The 15,610-nt window shown below is 43.5% G+C and overlaps 1 protein-coding gene across 2 annotated transcripts in view; it reads left to right on the forward strand.

The window, feature by feature from the left end:
* ALKBH6 (alkB homolog 6, nucleotide demethylase) overlaps nt 1–9,624 on the forward strand; it is a 78,978-nt gene extending 69,354 nt beyond the window's left edge. For both annotated transcript variants that reach the window (XM_078661108.1, XM_078661109.1), the window contains 2 exons: nt 7,422–7,538; nt 8,356–9,624. In XM_078661108.1, coding sequence (XP_078517234.1) covers nt 7,422–7,538; nt 8,356–8,628 — 390 coding nt within the window. In that variant the 3' untranslated portion in view covers nt 8,629–9,624. The remainder of the gene's footprint in view (nt 1–7,421; nt 7,539–8,355) is intronic.
* The last annotated feature ends 5,986 nt before the right edge of the window (nt 9,625–15,610 follow it).

The following is a 15,610-nucleotide window of genomic DNA, read 5'->3' on the forward strand; positions in this document are numbered from 1 at the left end:
GAGGCCGGGCTGGGCCACCCCCCTTACTTTTGGAAACTGGACTTGCGGTATAATTACTACACTTTGACCTTGTTTATAGTCCCATACCACTCGTATTGTATTAGTATTATTGATTGCGATGTTCTACATGACTTATTATGCTTAACCGGGTTTGTTATTGATTGCACCCTTAGGCTTTCCATACATTGTTCCTTTGAACTCTATTTTTACGCCTAAAATGACATCACTGTAACGAATCCCTTATCTGGCAAGGCAGGGGTTCCTATACTAGGTCCACTGGACAAATTCTTTTCTAAAGTAAAGAATGAAGTCGATAGGGAGATTACGCTTGCAGAGAAGCGAGCTGGGCGCCGTCTCTATTGAGCTGTTAAAACAAAGACCACTTTCTGCCCAGAGGGTGGATACAGGTCCTACATCAGATCTAATTACTTACAAAAAATCTGATGCTGATCTACCTAGTATAGATGATATCCCGCTTATATTTCAGAATAATTACCTTGCCGAAAACGATATTATAGTCATTCCTGACCACAATTCTTCTGAGTCAAACCAAAATCAGTTAATTGACTTAAGTACTCCGTTACCTAAAGATGTAGCACCTCTCCACCATATAAATGTACCCTCCCCTGTGTTTACACCCTTAGGATCTGATTGCCACCCGATTACTGTACCTGATAAAAAGTTTAAAAAATCTCCCATTAAGGGATTCAACAGTGTCTCTCGTTCACCACCGAGAAAGAGAAGAAGGAAGGGTGGAATCAAAAAGGGGAACAGACTTCTTATTAGTAATAGGTACCCCCCGCACAAGATTACTAAGGAAACAGGGAATGTGGACCCTATAGGGCATCTGACTGCTAAATCGATACTTGCCCCAAGTTATGAAGGGCTATTAAAAGATATTGATTGCCTTATTAAAGCTTTGATTCTCCCACTTACCGAAAGGGTCAAAAGGTTAGGAGAGAAAATGGATCAGATCCTGCAAGAGCAAAAGGTAGTAGCTTGTCACAAATCCGGTGACCAAGGTAACATGCACCCGGTAGGTAAACAGCCTCTTAACAACCTATCCAAGCAACAAATTGCCACTCCTATATCAAATAAAAATCCCGTCGTAGTAAAATCTAATGCATTGGCGGGTACTAAACCTCTAACATTTAGTTATAAAACTAATAAGGATAACCCCCATATAGGCATACCAAAAAAAGGCCATACCACAAATGAAGCCCCAAGCAGGCCTACCCAAACAACTAGAACAAAAATCAGAAATGTTGTCGATCTGCCCCCGGAATCCTTAAATTATGTCATCGTTATTACAGGAGTCCCGGTCACGCCAGCTGGTAACCCAGAACATAACCCCAGTCTTAAAAATAGTCATTTACTGGCTGCGGAAAAATAGACCACTTCCAACGCATCTAAACGGAGATATAGTTTCAGTCAGGCGATGCAATTGGGTGGGACCTAGGCCTAAGGATATTGAAGGGGATGTGATCATCGTCAACTTTAAAGATCACAGACTGGTCACATACATCAGTGACTGGTTCCCAGGGAGAGGTGAGGGAGGAATCTCTATGCATAACTTGAGCTACTTTTATCCGGAAGCTCTTATGAAGCCCCCAAATAATAATAATCCATCATTGATGAACACAAATCATTTTCCCCTAAACAAACGGAGATTCGAAGGTCTATATAGACCAAATCCAACCTTTAACCCAGCTCATAGATATTACAACGGAAATGACTCCCCTTTTTTCCAACCCACGCCTACTCCCTATCCTCCCAAGATGTATAGACCCCATGCATTATACAGATCGATTCCAATTATGAATCCGGTTGTTCGTAACTTTCACAGCAGGAATAATACCCCTTGTTTTTCACCAACGTACCCAAATCAACCATTGTTTAATAACAACAACCTCTATACTAATAATTCCAGGGACAATTTCCATATCCATAATCCTAGGGACAATTGGGACATACCTTTATCAAATTTATTTCACCCTTTCTCTGGACTGGATGAGAACGAATGACTTAATGTAACACGTTCGAGGGAAAAATCGCCTGATAGGTACCTGACGTGTGGTTACGATAATAGTGACGATACAGGTCAAGCTGATTCTGTCAGCATTCCTGAGGAGCAAAGGGCAAATAAAATTTATCATGAAACTGATAAAGAAAATGCAAAGGATAGCCCAAGGCCACTTCCAATGACCTCAAACCTGAAGGAAGGCTCAGCGTCGCTATTAAATGGGGAAAATATAAAGAGTATTCCTTTGGATCCTAATTCTGTTTCTTATCAATCCCACTTGTCCCTAAATGATTATAACTCTGCTATCTCCACGACAACAGTGGATATACCACACACATCCCCCTCGTTTGTTTTTAATTCAAATGGGAGACCCGGATACAACCGAGACGATCCTAGCAAGGTTTTTCACTCGCTGCTTTTGTGGAATGTGGCGGGTCTTGGAAGTAAAACTACTTATAAGCCCTGGCTAGACATCATCCAAAATCACGGCATACTTTGCTTCCAAGAGACATGGCTTCTTGAGGAAGCACACTTGTTAGGATACCAGACTTTTCACTCTCCGGCTATTCCATCTATACAGGGACACAACAAGGGGGAACTGTGTATCTATGTCTCAACTACTGAGGATGTTAAAGTACACAAATTCTTTTCTAGCCAGCATTTTCAAATATTATCATTTAAGTGGGGTCTTACTCATAATATTGTATTAGTGAACTTTTATAATAACATGTCAAGCAGTGAGATGGAGACCACTATGGCAAAAATGATGAGTTGTATTACTCGACTGGCTGAAGAACTTGTAGGGGAAAAAAGGATTGTGTGGGTGGGGGATTTTAATTGTACCATCTGCTCGTTTACTGAAACAGATTTGTGCGGTCTTTCAGATTACGGGGAGGATGGTCCCATACATTTTTCTCACACCAAGATGGGGTCCCTTCTTAATGACATTGTTTTTAACTTTGATTTTTCATTTGTCAACCAGATTTGTTCACCCCCTGTTCCATTTGAGCCAACCTTTAATGGCCGAGGCTGTAATTCGATAATCGATTTTGCCTTAATTACCCCTGTCATCCCAGGATTTATAACCTCCTGGGAAGTTGGGAAAGATCTATTGAGTGATCACTACCCACTGATTATTGGTGTAAATGTCACAGGGCTCCACCGTAAGAAAGCGACTGTATGTACCTATCCATATAAGATCAACTTAACTAAAACCAACGGTTATGTTGTTAAATGGGAAAAAATTGTGCCCCGAGTGTTCTTCCAAAATGTGCTTACATCATGTGCTGTTGATGTTTCTGCATGTCTAGAAGAACACAATGCCCCAAAGAACGTAATGGCTGCTTTCTCAAAAATACAGCACTACATTAAAAATCTGTTGGTTCGAGTGCCTAAAGGAAACACCAAAAGGCCAGAAGGGTGGTTCAACGGGAAGTGCTCTAAGGCATTGAAAGAACTAAAAAGAGCCCTGTCTTTAAAACCAAAAAATCCAGTCCTAATACGCGAGACTAGGAGAGTATATAAATCATCCATTAAAGAAAGAAAGCTGACTTTGAAAAAGGAGGCATGGGAATCATTAATAGAGGCATCAAGGCAGAAGAACAGCTCTCTTTTCTGGAGGGCGGTAAAATCTTTATACCAGTCAAGGGATAACGATAACACTATGGACTTAGCCATAACGGGTGAAACGTGGGTAAGCCACTTTAGACAATTATATAATTACACAACCCCCGGAGAAAGCACAATACCACCACGGGTATGCCCATTAATAGAAAAGGGAGTACATATTAGTCCCTCAGTCCATCCATTCCCTATAGATTTATCATTCACCGTCGAGGAAGTTCACGATGCCATCAGGGAAAGTGCATCAGGCAAAGCCCCAGGACTAGACTGTATGCCGGTAGATATTTATAAAGCAGAGCCGGACTTCTGGGCTCCCTTGCTCACAAATGTTTTAAATAAGGGCAACCAGAGTGGGTTCATTGTTACCTGGACTGATGCTATTGTGGTCCCTATATTTAAAAAAGGTAATAGGGACGACCCTACCTGCTATAGGCCGATATCCCTTTTGGACGGCCTAATGAAGGTGGCTGGAAGAATAATTTTAAAGAGAATGCAACTCTGGGAGGAAGACCATAATGTAGTTTCCCACCTACAGTATGGGTTTAGAAAAGGAATAGGGACAATTGAACAGTGCCTAAATCTGTCCCTCCTCGTCTCCAAGTACACTCATGTCAAACGCGGAGCTCTTTTTATAACTTTCATCGATCTCAGCTCCGCGTTTGATTGTGTTGATCACGATTTTCTGTGGGCAACACTGGGTGAATTGGGCATTGATAACCGCATCATTACTTTTATTAAAGAGCTCTATAAAGATGCAGGGGCAAGAGTTAGGTATGGTAAACAGGGGGAATGTACGGAGAAATTCCCGATCACTAGAGGGGTGAGACAAGGCTGTATATTGGCCCCGCTGCTTTTTACATACTATATTAACTCAGTTGGACAGCACCTTTCAATCCTACCTAATGATTATCCAACTGTTAAGGGCTCACCGGTTCCAATTTTATTATATGCCGACGATGCGGCTATAATGTCTCAGACTGAGGTAGGCTTACAAAGGGCGGTAAATAGTTTCGCGTGTTACATGAGGGATAGAGGCCTCAGAGTCAACATCTCGAAAACATTTACGATGCCTTGTACTCGGAAGATTAATAGAACACCTTGTACCATATTCCTAGATAACCAAAAAATTGTAACTACAGATAAATTCTGTTATCTAGGTGTTTTGTTTGATAGACGGTGTCGTTGGCAGGCAGCGATAGCAGCTAGGAAGCTGGCTTATAGCCGCACCATAGGCGCCTTACGTGCTTTTTCCGATGGAACTGGCGGTAAGCCCGTTAAGGAGCTGATCCAGATTTATCGGGCTAAATGCGTTTCTACGGCTACCTATGGCGCGGGCATATGGGGAACTGAGAAAGACCACTCCCTACAGAGCTGTGAAAATCAATTCATTTGCTATCTTCTGGGAGTGGCCAAAAGTACCTCCACGTACATGTCACACATCGAAGTAGGAGTTACATATCTCAACGATATCATTAAGTTGTCCCCCATTTTGCTTTGGCATAAAGTGTGGGCCACACACGAAGCCAGTTTCAATAGAGACCTTATCGAAGACTGTCTAGCCCTAGACGGGGCAGCTAATGTTAAATGGTTATCTTACGTGAGATCCACACTTACTGATCTAGGCCATCCAGAGTATTTTGATAACCCTACAACCCTGGATGGACTATCAAGATCAGCCCTGAAAAAAATGATAACCATCCATCTAGAAACTGCCAGATGGAATAGCGAAAAATTAAGGCGCACAGTATTAAATTACCAGGAAATTACACCAACTGAGGGTTTGCAAACTTACCTCGTTCTGGTACAGAGCCCATATCTTCAAATGTTGTTGACCCGTTTGCGTCTGGGCTTCTTTTTTCGCATGGTCACTCTACCTAATGTTAATGATTGGTCCTCTAACAAACTAATATGCTCTTGTGATAACACTTCGGTGCAGTCTAATATTCATATTATGTTTTTTTGTAAATTATATACGAACCCCAGAAACCAATTTCTGATGCCGTTATTAAAACGATGGGGGATACGAAAATGTAGACCAGCATATCAAAAAATGTTACAGTTAGAAGGAGATCATATTATTTACGCCGTCTCATGTTTTTTAAAAATGGTAATAATGTATAGGAAATCTTTGTATTAAATTATCTTCTTGTGATACATTGCTGTTTGCCACTAATGAAATACTAATATTTCATGGTTTTATTATGAATCTTAAGAAATGTTTTTTAATGATCAAGTAAGCGTTTATTTTGTACCGATTATGCACACGCCATTTTTAATGTTGCATGTATAAATGTCTTTGTAGTGCTTTTATGATTTTACTTGAAAAATCGAATAAAGCTTACTTACTTACTTACTTACTGTCTGGACATTTAAGTACTGTTATGTCCTTTAAAATGCCTCTGTGCTCCTGAGTTTCTAACCCCACTCCTTCTCCTCTAAGCTTTGACTGCTCAACCCCTTTACCCTGGGAAAATCAAGTCATGAAAAGGAGTAGAACGTGGTCATTCAGTTTGGGTACAATAGTATATTGTGGCCCCAGGATACAATTGGTAAATGACAATAACTCTGTTGCTGCCCCGTAACCTTTACTCCAAAAAAGGGCATCACAAATGGGAGTTTTACCTATTATTATTGGAGAACTACGAATGCCTTCACCTTCAAGCTGCACATACAAGAAACTACTCTTCCCCCAGGCATTGTACAGTGAAATGGTTTACAAGGGCTTAAATACAATGTTTGAGCATTCTCAGTAATGTGATTTGAAAAGTGATTCAGTTTCGTGCACAGTATTCCGTTGCCAGAGTGCCATCTACCCTTCATTCCTCGTACTTGAAGGAAGCCGCTCTGAGACCTTTCCAATGAACCATGCTGCTAAAGTCAACAGATCAACACTGCAATTTGGTAAACATATTTGAAAAGATGGGAAGCTAATTGCAGAGGAGCAAACACTTAAAAACAATTAAATGAAAAAAGAAAGGTGGGAGGAAGCGCCAAAATTGAACCAGTCCAAATGAAAACCAAGCATTTGCAATGCTTGGGTCTCGCATTTACAAGAGTTTGAGCTATTGGCATTGTAAATGACAATGCCTTTTATTTATGTGTTGTTTTTAAAACAGATAAATAAAAGGCATTGTCGTTTACAATGCCAATAGCTTAAACTCGCACAAATTCGAGACACATTGCATTACAAATGCGTTCGGCATACGTGCTATAGGGCAAGGCTATTTGAGAAAATAGTAAAACAACACACTTAACAGGGGTTGTCGCCATGGGAGTTTACAAAATGAGACAAGGTGATACTAAGGAGGGAGTACTAAGCCTATTGACCAATGAACAGCCACAGTTTACAGTGGACAATGACACAAGCCAATGAAAAATATGGATGGAGAGTTGGCGGAGCTTCAAGTCCCTACCTGAATACAGCATGCTTCTCAGAGCAGCACATGTGCTGCCCAGGCTCAACCTCAGAAAGCTGCTCCAAGTAAAATATTTTGGAAAACAAGAAGGTGCAAAAAACGTTTTTTCAGAAGTAAGGCATAGGTGAATATTAGAAGTTCAAAAAGAACAAATAAGATTTGTGAGAAAGCAGCACCAATTATGGAAGTTGCAAAATATAGTTCAGCTCAGAATCATTTTTTTGCAATATTGTAGATCATAACAATGATCGGGTCTCAAAATTACGTAGGCAATTTGCTTTGCTGTGAACGTTGTGTAGACATTTATTTTTAAACTCAAGCTGCCAGTATATTTAGTAATTTGATTAATTCTGTTTCAGCCCCATGAGGATGGCCCTCTCTACTTTCCAACAGTGACTACCATCAGCCTGGGGTCCCACACTATGCTGGACTTTTACCGCCCCGTCTGCAAGGAGCAGGAAGGGGACAGTGAGCAGGTATTGTCGCTAGCTCTGAGTTGCTACAATGTCATTTATATACTTCCTGTCAAGTCACTTCATGGAAGGCCTCTAAAAAGTACTACCCTAAGTAAAATGTATTGCAGGTTACGACCAAATGGGCCAACAACAGAGCAAAACAGTAATTTTTTCGTAACTATTGTTCCAAACTTGATAAACAAGTAAGAAAAACGGGCTTGGGCAATTTGTGGCATGGTTCAAGTATTCCACTTATTTGTATTAGCCTAATCTACGTAATTAAAGCCATAATATATGAAAATAACAGTAGACATTGGTTTGAGCTCATTGTGAAACTTAACATTTAAAAAAAAATTAAGTTCTTTTTAGATTTGAGATATTATGGCTTTAACTACTTGGCTTCTTCTAGATAATCATAAATATAGTCATCTAATTATCTGAATTTGGGCTAAACTTTGTCCGATTAGCTGCTGGTATCTGAAATTCAGACCACATCCCCATTACAAAACAAGGCCGGGTGTAAAGGCTTTTTTCCAATCCTGGTTTCCTCAAAACCTATGCAACATTTTTCATTCTGCACAGAGCTTTTCACGTTTTTTCAACCTAATGCACATAGTTGCTGATTCCTAAGCAAGTTGTGGTATAGGAAGTTCATCTTCTGAATTTCCATACTGAGTCGAGGTCAAGGGGTTAGTGATCAGCCACAAGCCAGCACCACTAAAAGCAGTCAACTATCTGTGCCCTATAGTATATCCTGAACACTGTGAATTTTACCAGTATAGGTTTGTTTAGTCTGACTAACATCACTTGCATTGCGCTATGTTGACTTCTTGTGCAGGTTACCAAGCCCCAGACGGAGGAGGAACGTCATTTCCTGTCTCTGCTTGTGGAGCCGCGGAGCCTGCTTGTTCTGAGGGACGACATGTATGTGAAATATCTCCATGGGATCAAGAACGTTTCTTCCGATGTCATCACAGAGCAAGTAGCTAATATTGCCAGTTGCAGCGCCAAACCAGGAGAGATGCTAAACAGAGGAACCCGGGTGTCCCTTACTATCCGCCACGTGCCGAAGGTGTTAAAGACAACCATCATCTTGGGAAGAAGAAAATGAGATGAGACACATGCCTTTTCACCGTAGAATCTGAAGCTCTTGATTTTATTTAATAAACCTCTCCAGGGTTTTGAAACTTGTGAGTACTGCACACTGCAATCCTAACTGGTTCAAGGTCCTGTCAAATCCAAACACAGAGAACACATAAGCCTCTCTGGCGTCCCTTGATCTGGGCATTATCAGTGAGGCCTGCAGTGGAGTGAGACTATATCTCCATACCGCCTTCTTGACCAGACAGCCAGCTTTCTTTACGTAGATGGACATGATAGTATAGTATATGACTTTGATCTGAAAATGGACTGCAACTTGATTCACAGCCGGGAAGATTAACCCACTGTGCCATTGAAATGTGACTGGGACTCTGTCCCTGGTTGGACTTGGTGAGAAGAAAGAAGCTACACAACTGGGATGTCAGCATCAGTCTACCCAGGGTACATTGGGCATGAACTAACATGATTGATTTAGGTCCTGAATGAGATTTGATTATACCACTGAATTTAAGTTGAATCTAGGAGATCTCTAGATACACATCGGCTGTGACAAGCTGATTCTTCTTGGAGTGAATCCTAGATCAACCGACTGTGCTCCAGTTAAAAACACCATACTTGCCATTGTACATGTCACCAGAGGTTTTGAGGCGCCCACGGCACAGCACACTGCATCTCACCACTCAGAAGGAAACCATGGAGCATTACAGTGTCATGGAGTGGGTGAGGGCCTTACAGACTGCCACGGCAGTGAGTAGTAGGCCTTTGGGACTTCCCATTTGAACTCAATCGAATCTCCTTACATTGTCACAAAACCCCATGGAGAAAGCGAGAAGTTATTACTGAAAAAAAACTACCAGTTTGGAGATTCCTGGTTTTTCACAGTATGTTGAAATGTAAATATGCTGAATAAGACAGAATAAGAGCGGCATTAGATACATGTTAAAATGATAGCAATAACGTCATTGAGAAGTGGAACAAATACCCTGATAGCTCTCTCAGGTTTTATTGTAAATAATATTGCAGAGGGAGAGAGGGCTGGGATACTGTATTAGGAGCAGAATTTTACAGTGGAGAGGGAAGATATCTGTGTTGCGGCTTCCAGGGAGGTTCTAGCAAAGCCGTTGGGACTACGAGTAGAAACTATGCAGGGATGATCTGGGCAGGGGTGGTCTGGCTTTGGGACTGGGATTCTGTGGCACTTATGGAGTTTTTGGTTTTGAGTATGACTGGCTTCCTGTATGTGTCCTTTCTTCTTTATGCCCCTGTATGAATCCCTGCAGAATGCCTGTACCTCACACTGCACCACAGAACTGAGATCTAACAAGCAGCCTAGTTAGGGATTATTTAGGGATCAAAGAGCTGTACCATATTGCTGCTCTCTTTTCTTTCAGGGTGACCCAGTATGATTCCTTCTGATTGAACTGACATCTGCCAGCACCCTGGAAGTGCTGAACAGTGCTTTTGTTTTCTCCCCAGCAGAGCTCCAGGCTCTACTTGAGGGGAATAGGTCCACCAAAGTGTGCTCCACTGCTGTAATGAACTTCTCACCAGGCTGTCAGGAGAGAACAATATTGATTTCTTATGTGTAATTCATGAGCGCCAGCTTCTTTACTTATTCACCCCGTGGAGAACCTGTTTCGCCCTCCCACAACCTGTGCAGTACGGTTGTGCATGGGTGTATGTCTTGAGAGTTCTCATGCTGTGTGAATGGGGACCTCTTGGGGACACAGTGACTGCCACACAAGAAGGAAGGCCCCCTTCCATCTGCCTTTATTTCTTTAGACATGGAACCGTCCTTTTAGCTGCCCTTGTACAACCCTGTTGCCCTTCTTGAATTATTGGTTTAACACAATAGCAATAACATCCACATCCTAGTGGTACTCTAGGTTTCAATGTCTGTTAAACTTCGGAATTTCCCCTTTCAAATCTTAAGCTATTATCTTCTGGAGCCACAGTTCAAGAGTCAGTGCTAGTGTGTTAGCCCGCAGTCCCAAACTGTTTTGTTAGGCGGCTCTTAATAGGTGGGAAATGATTTTCCCTCTAAACGAGTGTAGTGGGTATATTTTGGCTACCGGGTCCCTAAAATGATTGGCACAGAGTTTCTGTCTGTCTTTGTACCCTCAATTCGGGATAAATTATTCATCAAATTCCCTAAGAAGTCCTTGAGTTTAGGGGATGTCCAGAAAATGTGCACGATTGTACCCAGTTCTCCACATAATCTCCAGCAGAATGTATAGTATGTTGTCGTGATGGAGTATCATATCAACGTTTAAACTTTTGTAAAGCATTTCTCTCCCTTTTGCATGATGTAGGAAGTTATTCTTCCATATGTAAATAGCGTCCCAATGTTTGTGGTCTAGTAGGTGATTAAGGTCTTTCTCTCATTGCATCTGACAGGCAAAGCTTAACTGAGGGGGTTGAGCATCTAATATAGCATAGATTCTAGAAACTTAGTACCATGTTGTTGTGAGGGTTTACAGAAATCTTTCAAAAGTTGTGAGCAGCTGTGTGGTTCCCTCCTTTTTGCAGGGTTGTGTGACACAGTGCCTGAGTTGCAAGTAACTGGAACCTCTCTTCCTCAAGGTTCTGACATGTAGTTTTGATGTTGTCAATAGAACAGTTTTCCACATTCTTGTAGGAGTCACAGAGGCGGAAGCATCCCTGTGTTTTCAATGTTTGGAAGAGGGTCCTATCGTGTCAGGGGGAAAAGTCAGAGTTGTCCAAGACAGGGGTCATGGAGAGCGGTATGTAGTTTGGCCTTAGTATCGGACTAAACGATCCCATGTCTCTAGTGTTACTCTGTTAATGGGAGACGTGTATAGATTCTGACATCTTTGCTTCTTCGGGACCCGCAGGGCATCCCCCAGTGGGCGGGCTGTTAACTTTTGCTCTATGAAGCCCCAAAGCTACTCAATCATGTAACATACCTGTGTGACTTCATAATAGTGCTGTAGATTGGGCAAACCCAATCCCTGCTGTCTGGAGTAAATAGGATATGGTGGGTATTTTTGGGGAACTTTCAGTAGAGGCAGCAGGAATCAGTCTTTGCCTCACAACTTACTTTGTGGTAAGGTTCCCACTGTTGCTTAGTTTGCCATCTGTTTAGTGTTTCCTGAATATTTGTTGTGTTTCCTTTTCCTGCCTTGTGTTTTCTTTGTAAGACTTTCTGCCATTTGTTCAGTTTGTAGAGGTTTCCTGGCAGTTTCATCTTTGCCATCACTCAGCTCAGCTGATTCCTGTGCTGCCGAACCTCCAGAGGGTCGCCTGATGCTGTCCAAATTTTGTATTTCACCCATTCTCTGGCTCTCTGGAGCATTTGGGTTAGCATAGAAACATACTAATTAGACTGATATCAAGACTTACTTGTATATATTGATAAATCCCTTAAAGCTACCATAACTCTACTGCGAGTCTTTAGAGCGACTCATTTTCAACTGGTAAACTCTATGTTGAGTCTAGTAGAGGTGCATCAGCAGGGTTTTGATTTGTGTCTCAAATCCCTTACTCTCACCTGCATCTGGAGGAGTCACGATGGTGAGCTGTGACTCTGAAAAAACCCAGAGGGGGAGGCATGTTCAAATTTTATCGGAAGCTTTCTCGAGTGCACCAGTTCTGCCAGTCCCTGACAAAACCACAGTGAGATTGAGCTGTTGCTAGTCTGGGTCTTATTCTATCAGTCATGGACTTTAACAGGTAAGTAAACATAATGATTAATAAAACGAATTTAGTTGCTTGCACTGCATCACCAAATGCGATGCAGTGCGCGCAACGAAATTCGTTTTATTTATTTTTATGTTTACTTACCTGTTAAAGTCCGTAATCCATACATTACTACCCCCCACCCTGCCCCTCCCCCTCCCCAGGTCACCGCCCTGCCGGTACTCCCACTACCGGCCGCGGCTGATATTGTCACTCCGAACTTTTGGAAAAGTGTTGGACATGGGGATGGTCAGATTTACTATTGCAACTGCAAATGTAACCACCTCGGCGAAAGTGTTGGACCTTGTACGGTTCAAATTTACTATTCCAACTCCAAACTAAACCACATAATGGAAAGTGGTGATGTTTGGGGTGGGACTGGAGGTCATATTTACAATTGTCACTCCACACTTGACCACATTGTAGAAGGTGTTGGACTTTTGGGGAGGGTCAGATTTACTAATCGCACTACCACCGTAACCACATTAGGCAATGCTGTACGTTTAGGTTACAACACTAACTACTCCCACAAAATTATAGTGGCTGTTACACAAAAAAATAATACATTACCTGTACGTACCTCGTCCTCGACCCATTCATAACTAATGAGGTATATTCCACTGACAGGAAACAAAACAGGAAATGCTATTAGGCTCCACGCACCCTGTTACCAGGGGCTAGAACCACATAGCCAGCAGAAAGCAATTCCGGTTTTATTTCCTGTTGGTGGACATGACGGGGGACGCTGTGGTATTTGCTGGGCACCTACCTTGTTGCTGATGTTCTTTAGTTACCTTCTTTGCTGGGCTCTGGGGGTGCTTTTGGACTTGTGTGGGAGCAGCTGGAGTCGGGAAACGTGGCCTTCTGGACTCCGTAAGTGACGCCCGGGTGCTTGTGTTTCAGGGCTTGTCAGGCCTCGTTCTCTTTCAGCTTCTTCATTTTCTTCTTCGGTGCATGTTTTCTTGGCTGTTTATGCCTCTCTGCAGATTACTGGAGGTTATTGATGCTGTGCTGGGATGTCTTTCATGCCAACCGCACTAGTGATGCGGTACAGTTTTTCATTTCTACCACTGTTTGCAGTGCGGGAGTGTCTTTCCTTGCAGTTCCCCTTGCACTCCGCTGTAGGTGGGAGTGGTGGGGATCAGGGACTGCTGCGATGGTCTTTTTTTCATTGGCGGTTTGGCTCCTGCTGCTCTTTGCTGCAGCGAGAGCCTCTCTCATGCTGGGTTCAGGGGAGGCGCGGTGTAGAAGGCTTTCCTAGGGCTGGTGTGCCATTCTCCATCCTCCTCTGTTTGTCCAGCCTATGAATAGGAGGTGGGGTGGAGCTACGGAGTTGCTGGCAGGCGCTGTACCGCTTGAGTGACGGTGAGTCGGTTCAGTCTGCCTCGCTAGATGTCAGCTGTTGCGAGGGCTGCTACTCCACTGCAGTGTACTGCAGGAGCTCTTCCTTTTGCATTTTAACCTACAGCGGTCGGAAAATTCTATTATTTCAGTCTTGTGGTGTTGTAGGCCACGCCCCTTCTTCATTCCATTTGTTCCTCACGGTTAGCTGACGGCTGGTTGAGCTGCCAGTCACGGCGCTTGCTGGAACTGCTTCTACACCTTTATTTGCATACAAAGGGGGAAAAATGTGTTACTGCTGAATTATTTAGTGTTTGTCACTATGGGAAAGCATCACCAGAAGCGCAGGCATGTTTCTCCTCTGTCTTCTCCTTCCTCTCCAGGGGACAATGTGGATTCCGCCTCTCCTGAGAAGCAGGCCAGGTTGGATGATGACATCCGTTTGAAAAGATTGATTTTGGAGACTTTGTCTGATTTTAAGTCCTCCAAAAAGTCTGTTGGTACACTTTCTGGTGGGAGTCATGACCTCTACTCCGATATTTCCAGCTCTGAGTCTTCTGATGGTTTGTGCTTGGTCCACGTCATAAGGAGTCGTTCTATGCCAATGCTAAATCTTTCAGTCAGCCTTCTCGTCTGCAAAAGAATACATTCAGGAACCAGAAGAGTGCTGGGAAGGGGTTCCAACGGCAGTTTCAGAAATAAAACCCTCCGGATGCAGGTCCTGGACATCAGCGTTCCTGACTATGCCGACTCCCGTATCGTTCCATCTGGAATACTGCCAGAGGATGGTGGGAGGTTGCATCTTTTTCTGGCGTCTCTCGACGTCTGACCAGTGGGTCCTGGATGTCCTGGAACGGGGTTACCAGATCAAGTTCATATCCCTTCCCCCTGCGTCGGGCAGGGTGCGGATCCCTGTGCCCAAAGATGTGTCTCATCGTCAAGCCCTGTTGGACGGAGTTGAGTCTCTATTTCTGAAGAAGGCGCTTGTGCCTGTTCCCAGGTCGTAATGGGATCAGGGGACTTCTTCTGTCATCTTTCTCATTCCACAGATCACGGGGGACTTTTGGATTGAGATAAATCTCCAGCCTTTGAACCAGTTCTCCTGAAGATTTCTTTCTAGATGGAGACCCTGTAGTGGGTAATTTTGTTGATTCCGGCTCGATGGGTGATATCTACCTTGTATCTTCAGGCTGCATACCTTCATGTGCCGGTATTGCAGGAGTGTCAGCTGTTTTTGAGGTTTTACTTGAAAGGTCAGCATTGGCAGCTCTGTGGCCTACCATTTGGCCTGCAGTCATCTCCCAGGGTCTTCAATAAAGTGGTGGATCCTCTTGTGGCCCATCTTCACCTCCTGGGTGTATCTATGTTTCCTTACCTGGATGATTGGCTTCTGCAGGCCCCTTCTACCTTGGTGATGTCTCAGCATCTGTCTTTGACCAATCATATGCTAGAAAGCCAGGGCTTTCTCCTGAACTTTCCAAAAAGCCATCTTCTTCCTGCCACCCGGGGGTCCTTTGTAGGAGCGACTCCGATTCTGTTCCGGGCAAGGTGTTCCTGCCTCCTTCCAGGATTCTGCATCTGCAGTCGCTGTTGGGAATGCTGTTGTCTCTGTTTACAGCACCTCTGCTTCAGTGACTGGAGGTACAGGGTCACATGGCTGCAACAGTTTTCACGGTTCCGTGGGCCAGTTTGCATCGTTGACTGTTGCTGTGGCATCTTCACCGCTTGGTGCCTCTCCCTGTTCAGGACTTCTCTGTGCCTGTTCCAGTGTGTTCGGAGATAGTGGCGGATCTGCAGTGGTGGATGGATTCCAGGGGCATTTGGCTGAACCCCCCCCCCGTAGGTGTTAACTACGAATGCAAGTGCGTGAGTTTTGGGATGCTACTATGGAACAGCATACTGTGCAGGCTCATTGGCAAGGCTCGGAGTCCCGCCGGTCCTCCAACTGGAAG

Source organism: Lissotriton helveticus, chromosome 9 (assembly GCF_964261635.1).
Source record: "Lissotriton helveticus chromosome 9, aLisHel1.1, whole genome shotgun sequence".
Lineage (NCBI taxonomy): Eukaryota > Metazoa > Chordata > Amphibia > Caudata > Salamandridae > Lissotriton > Lissotriton helveticus.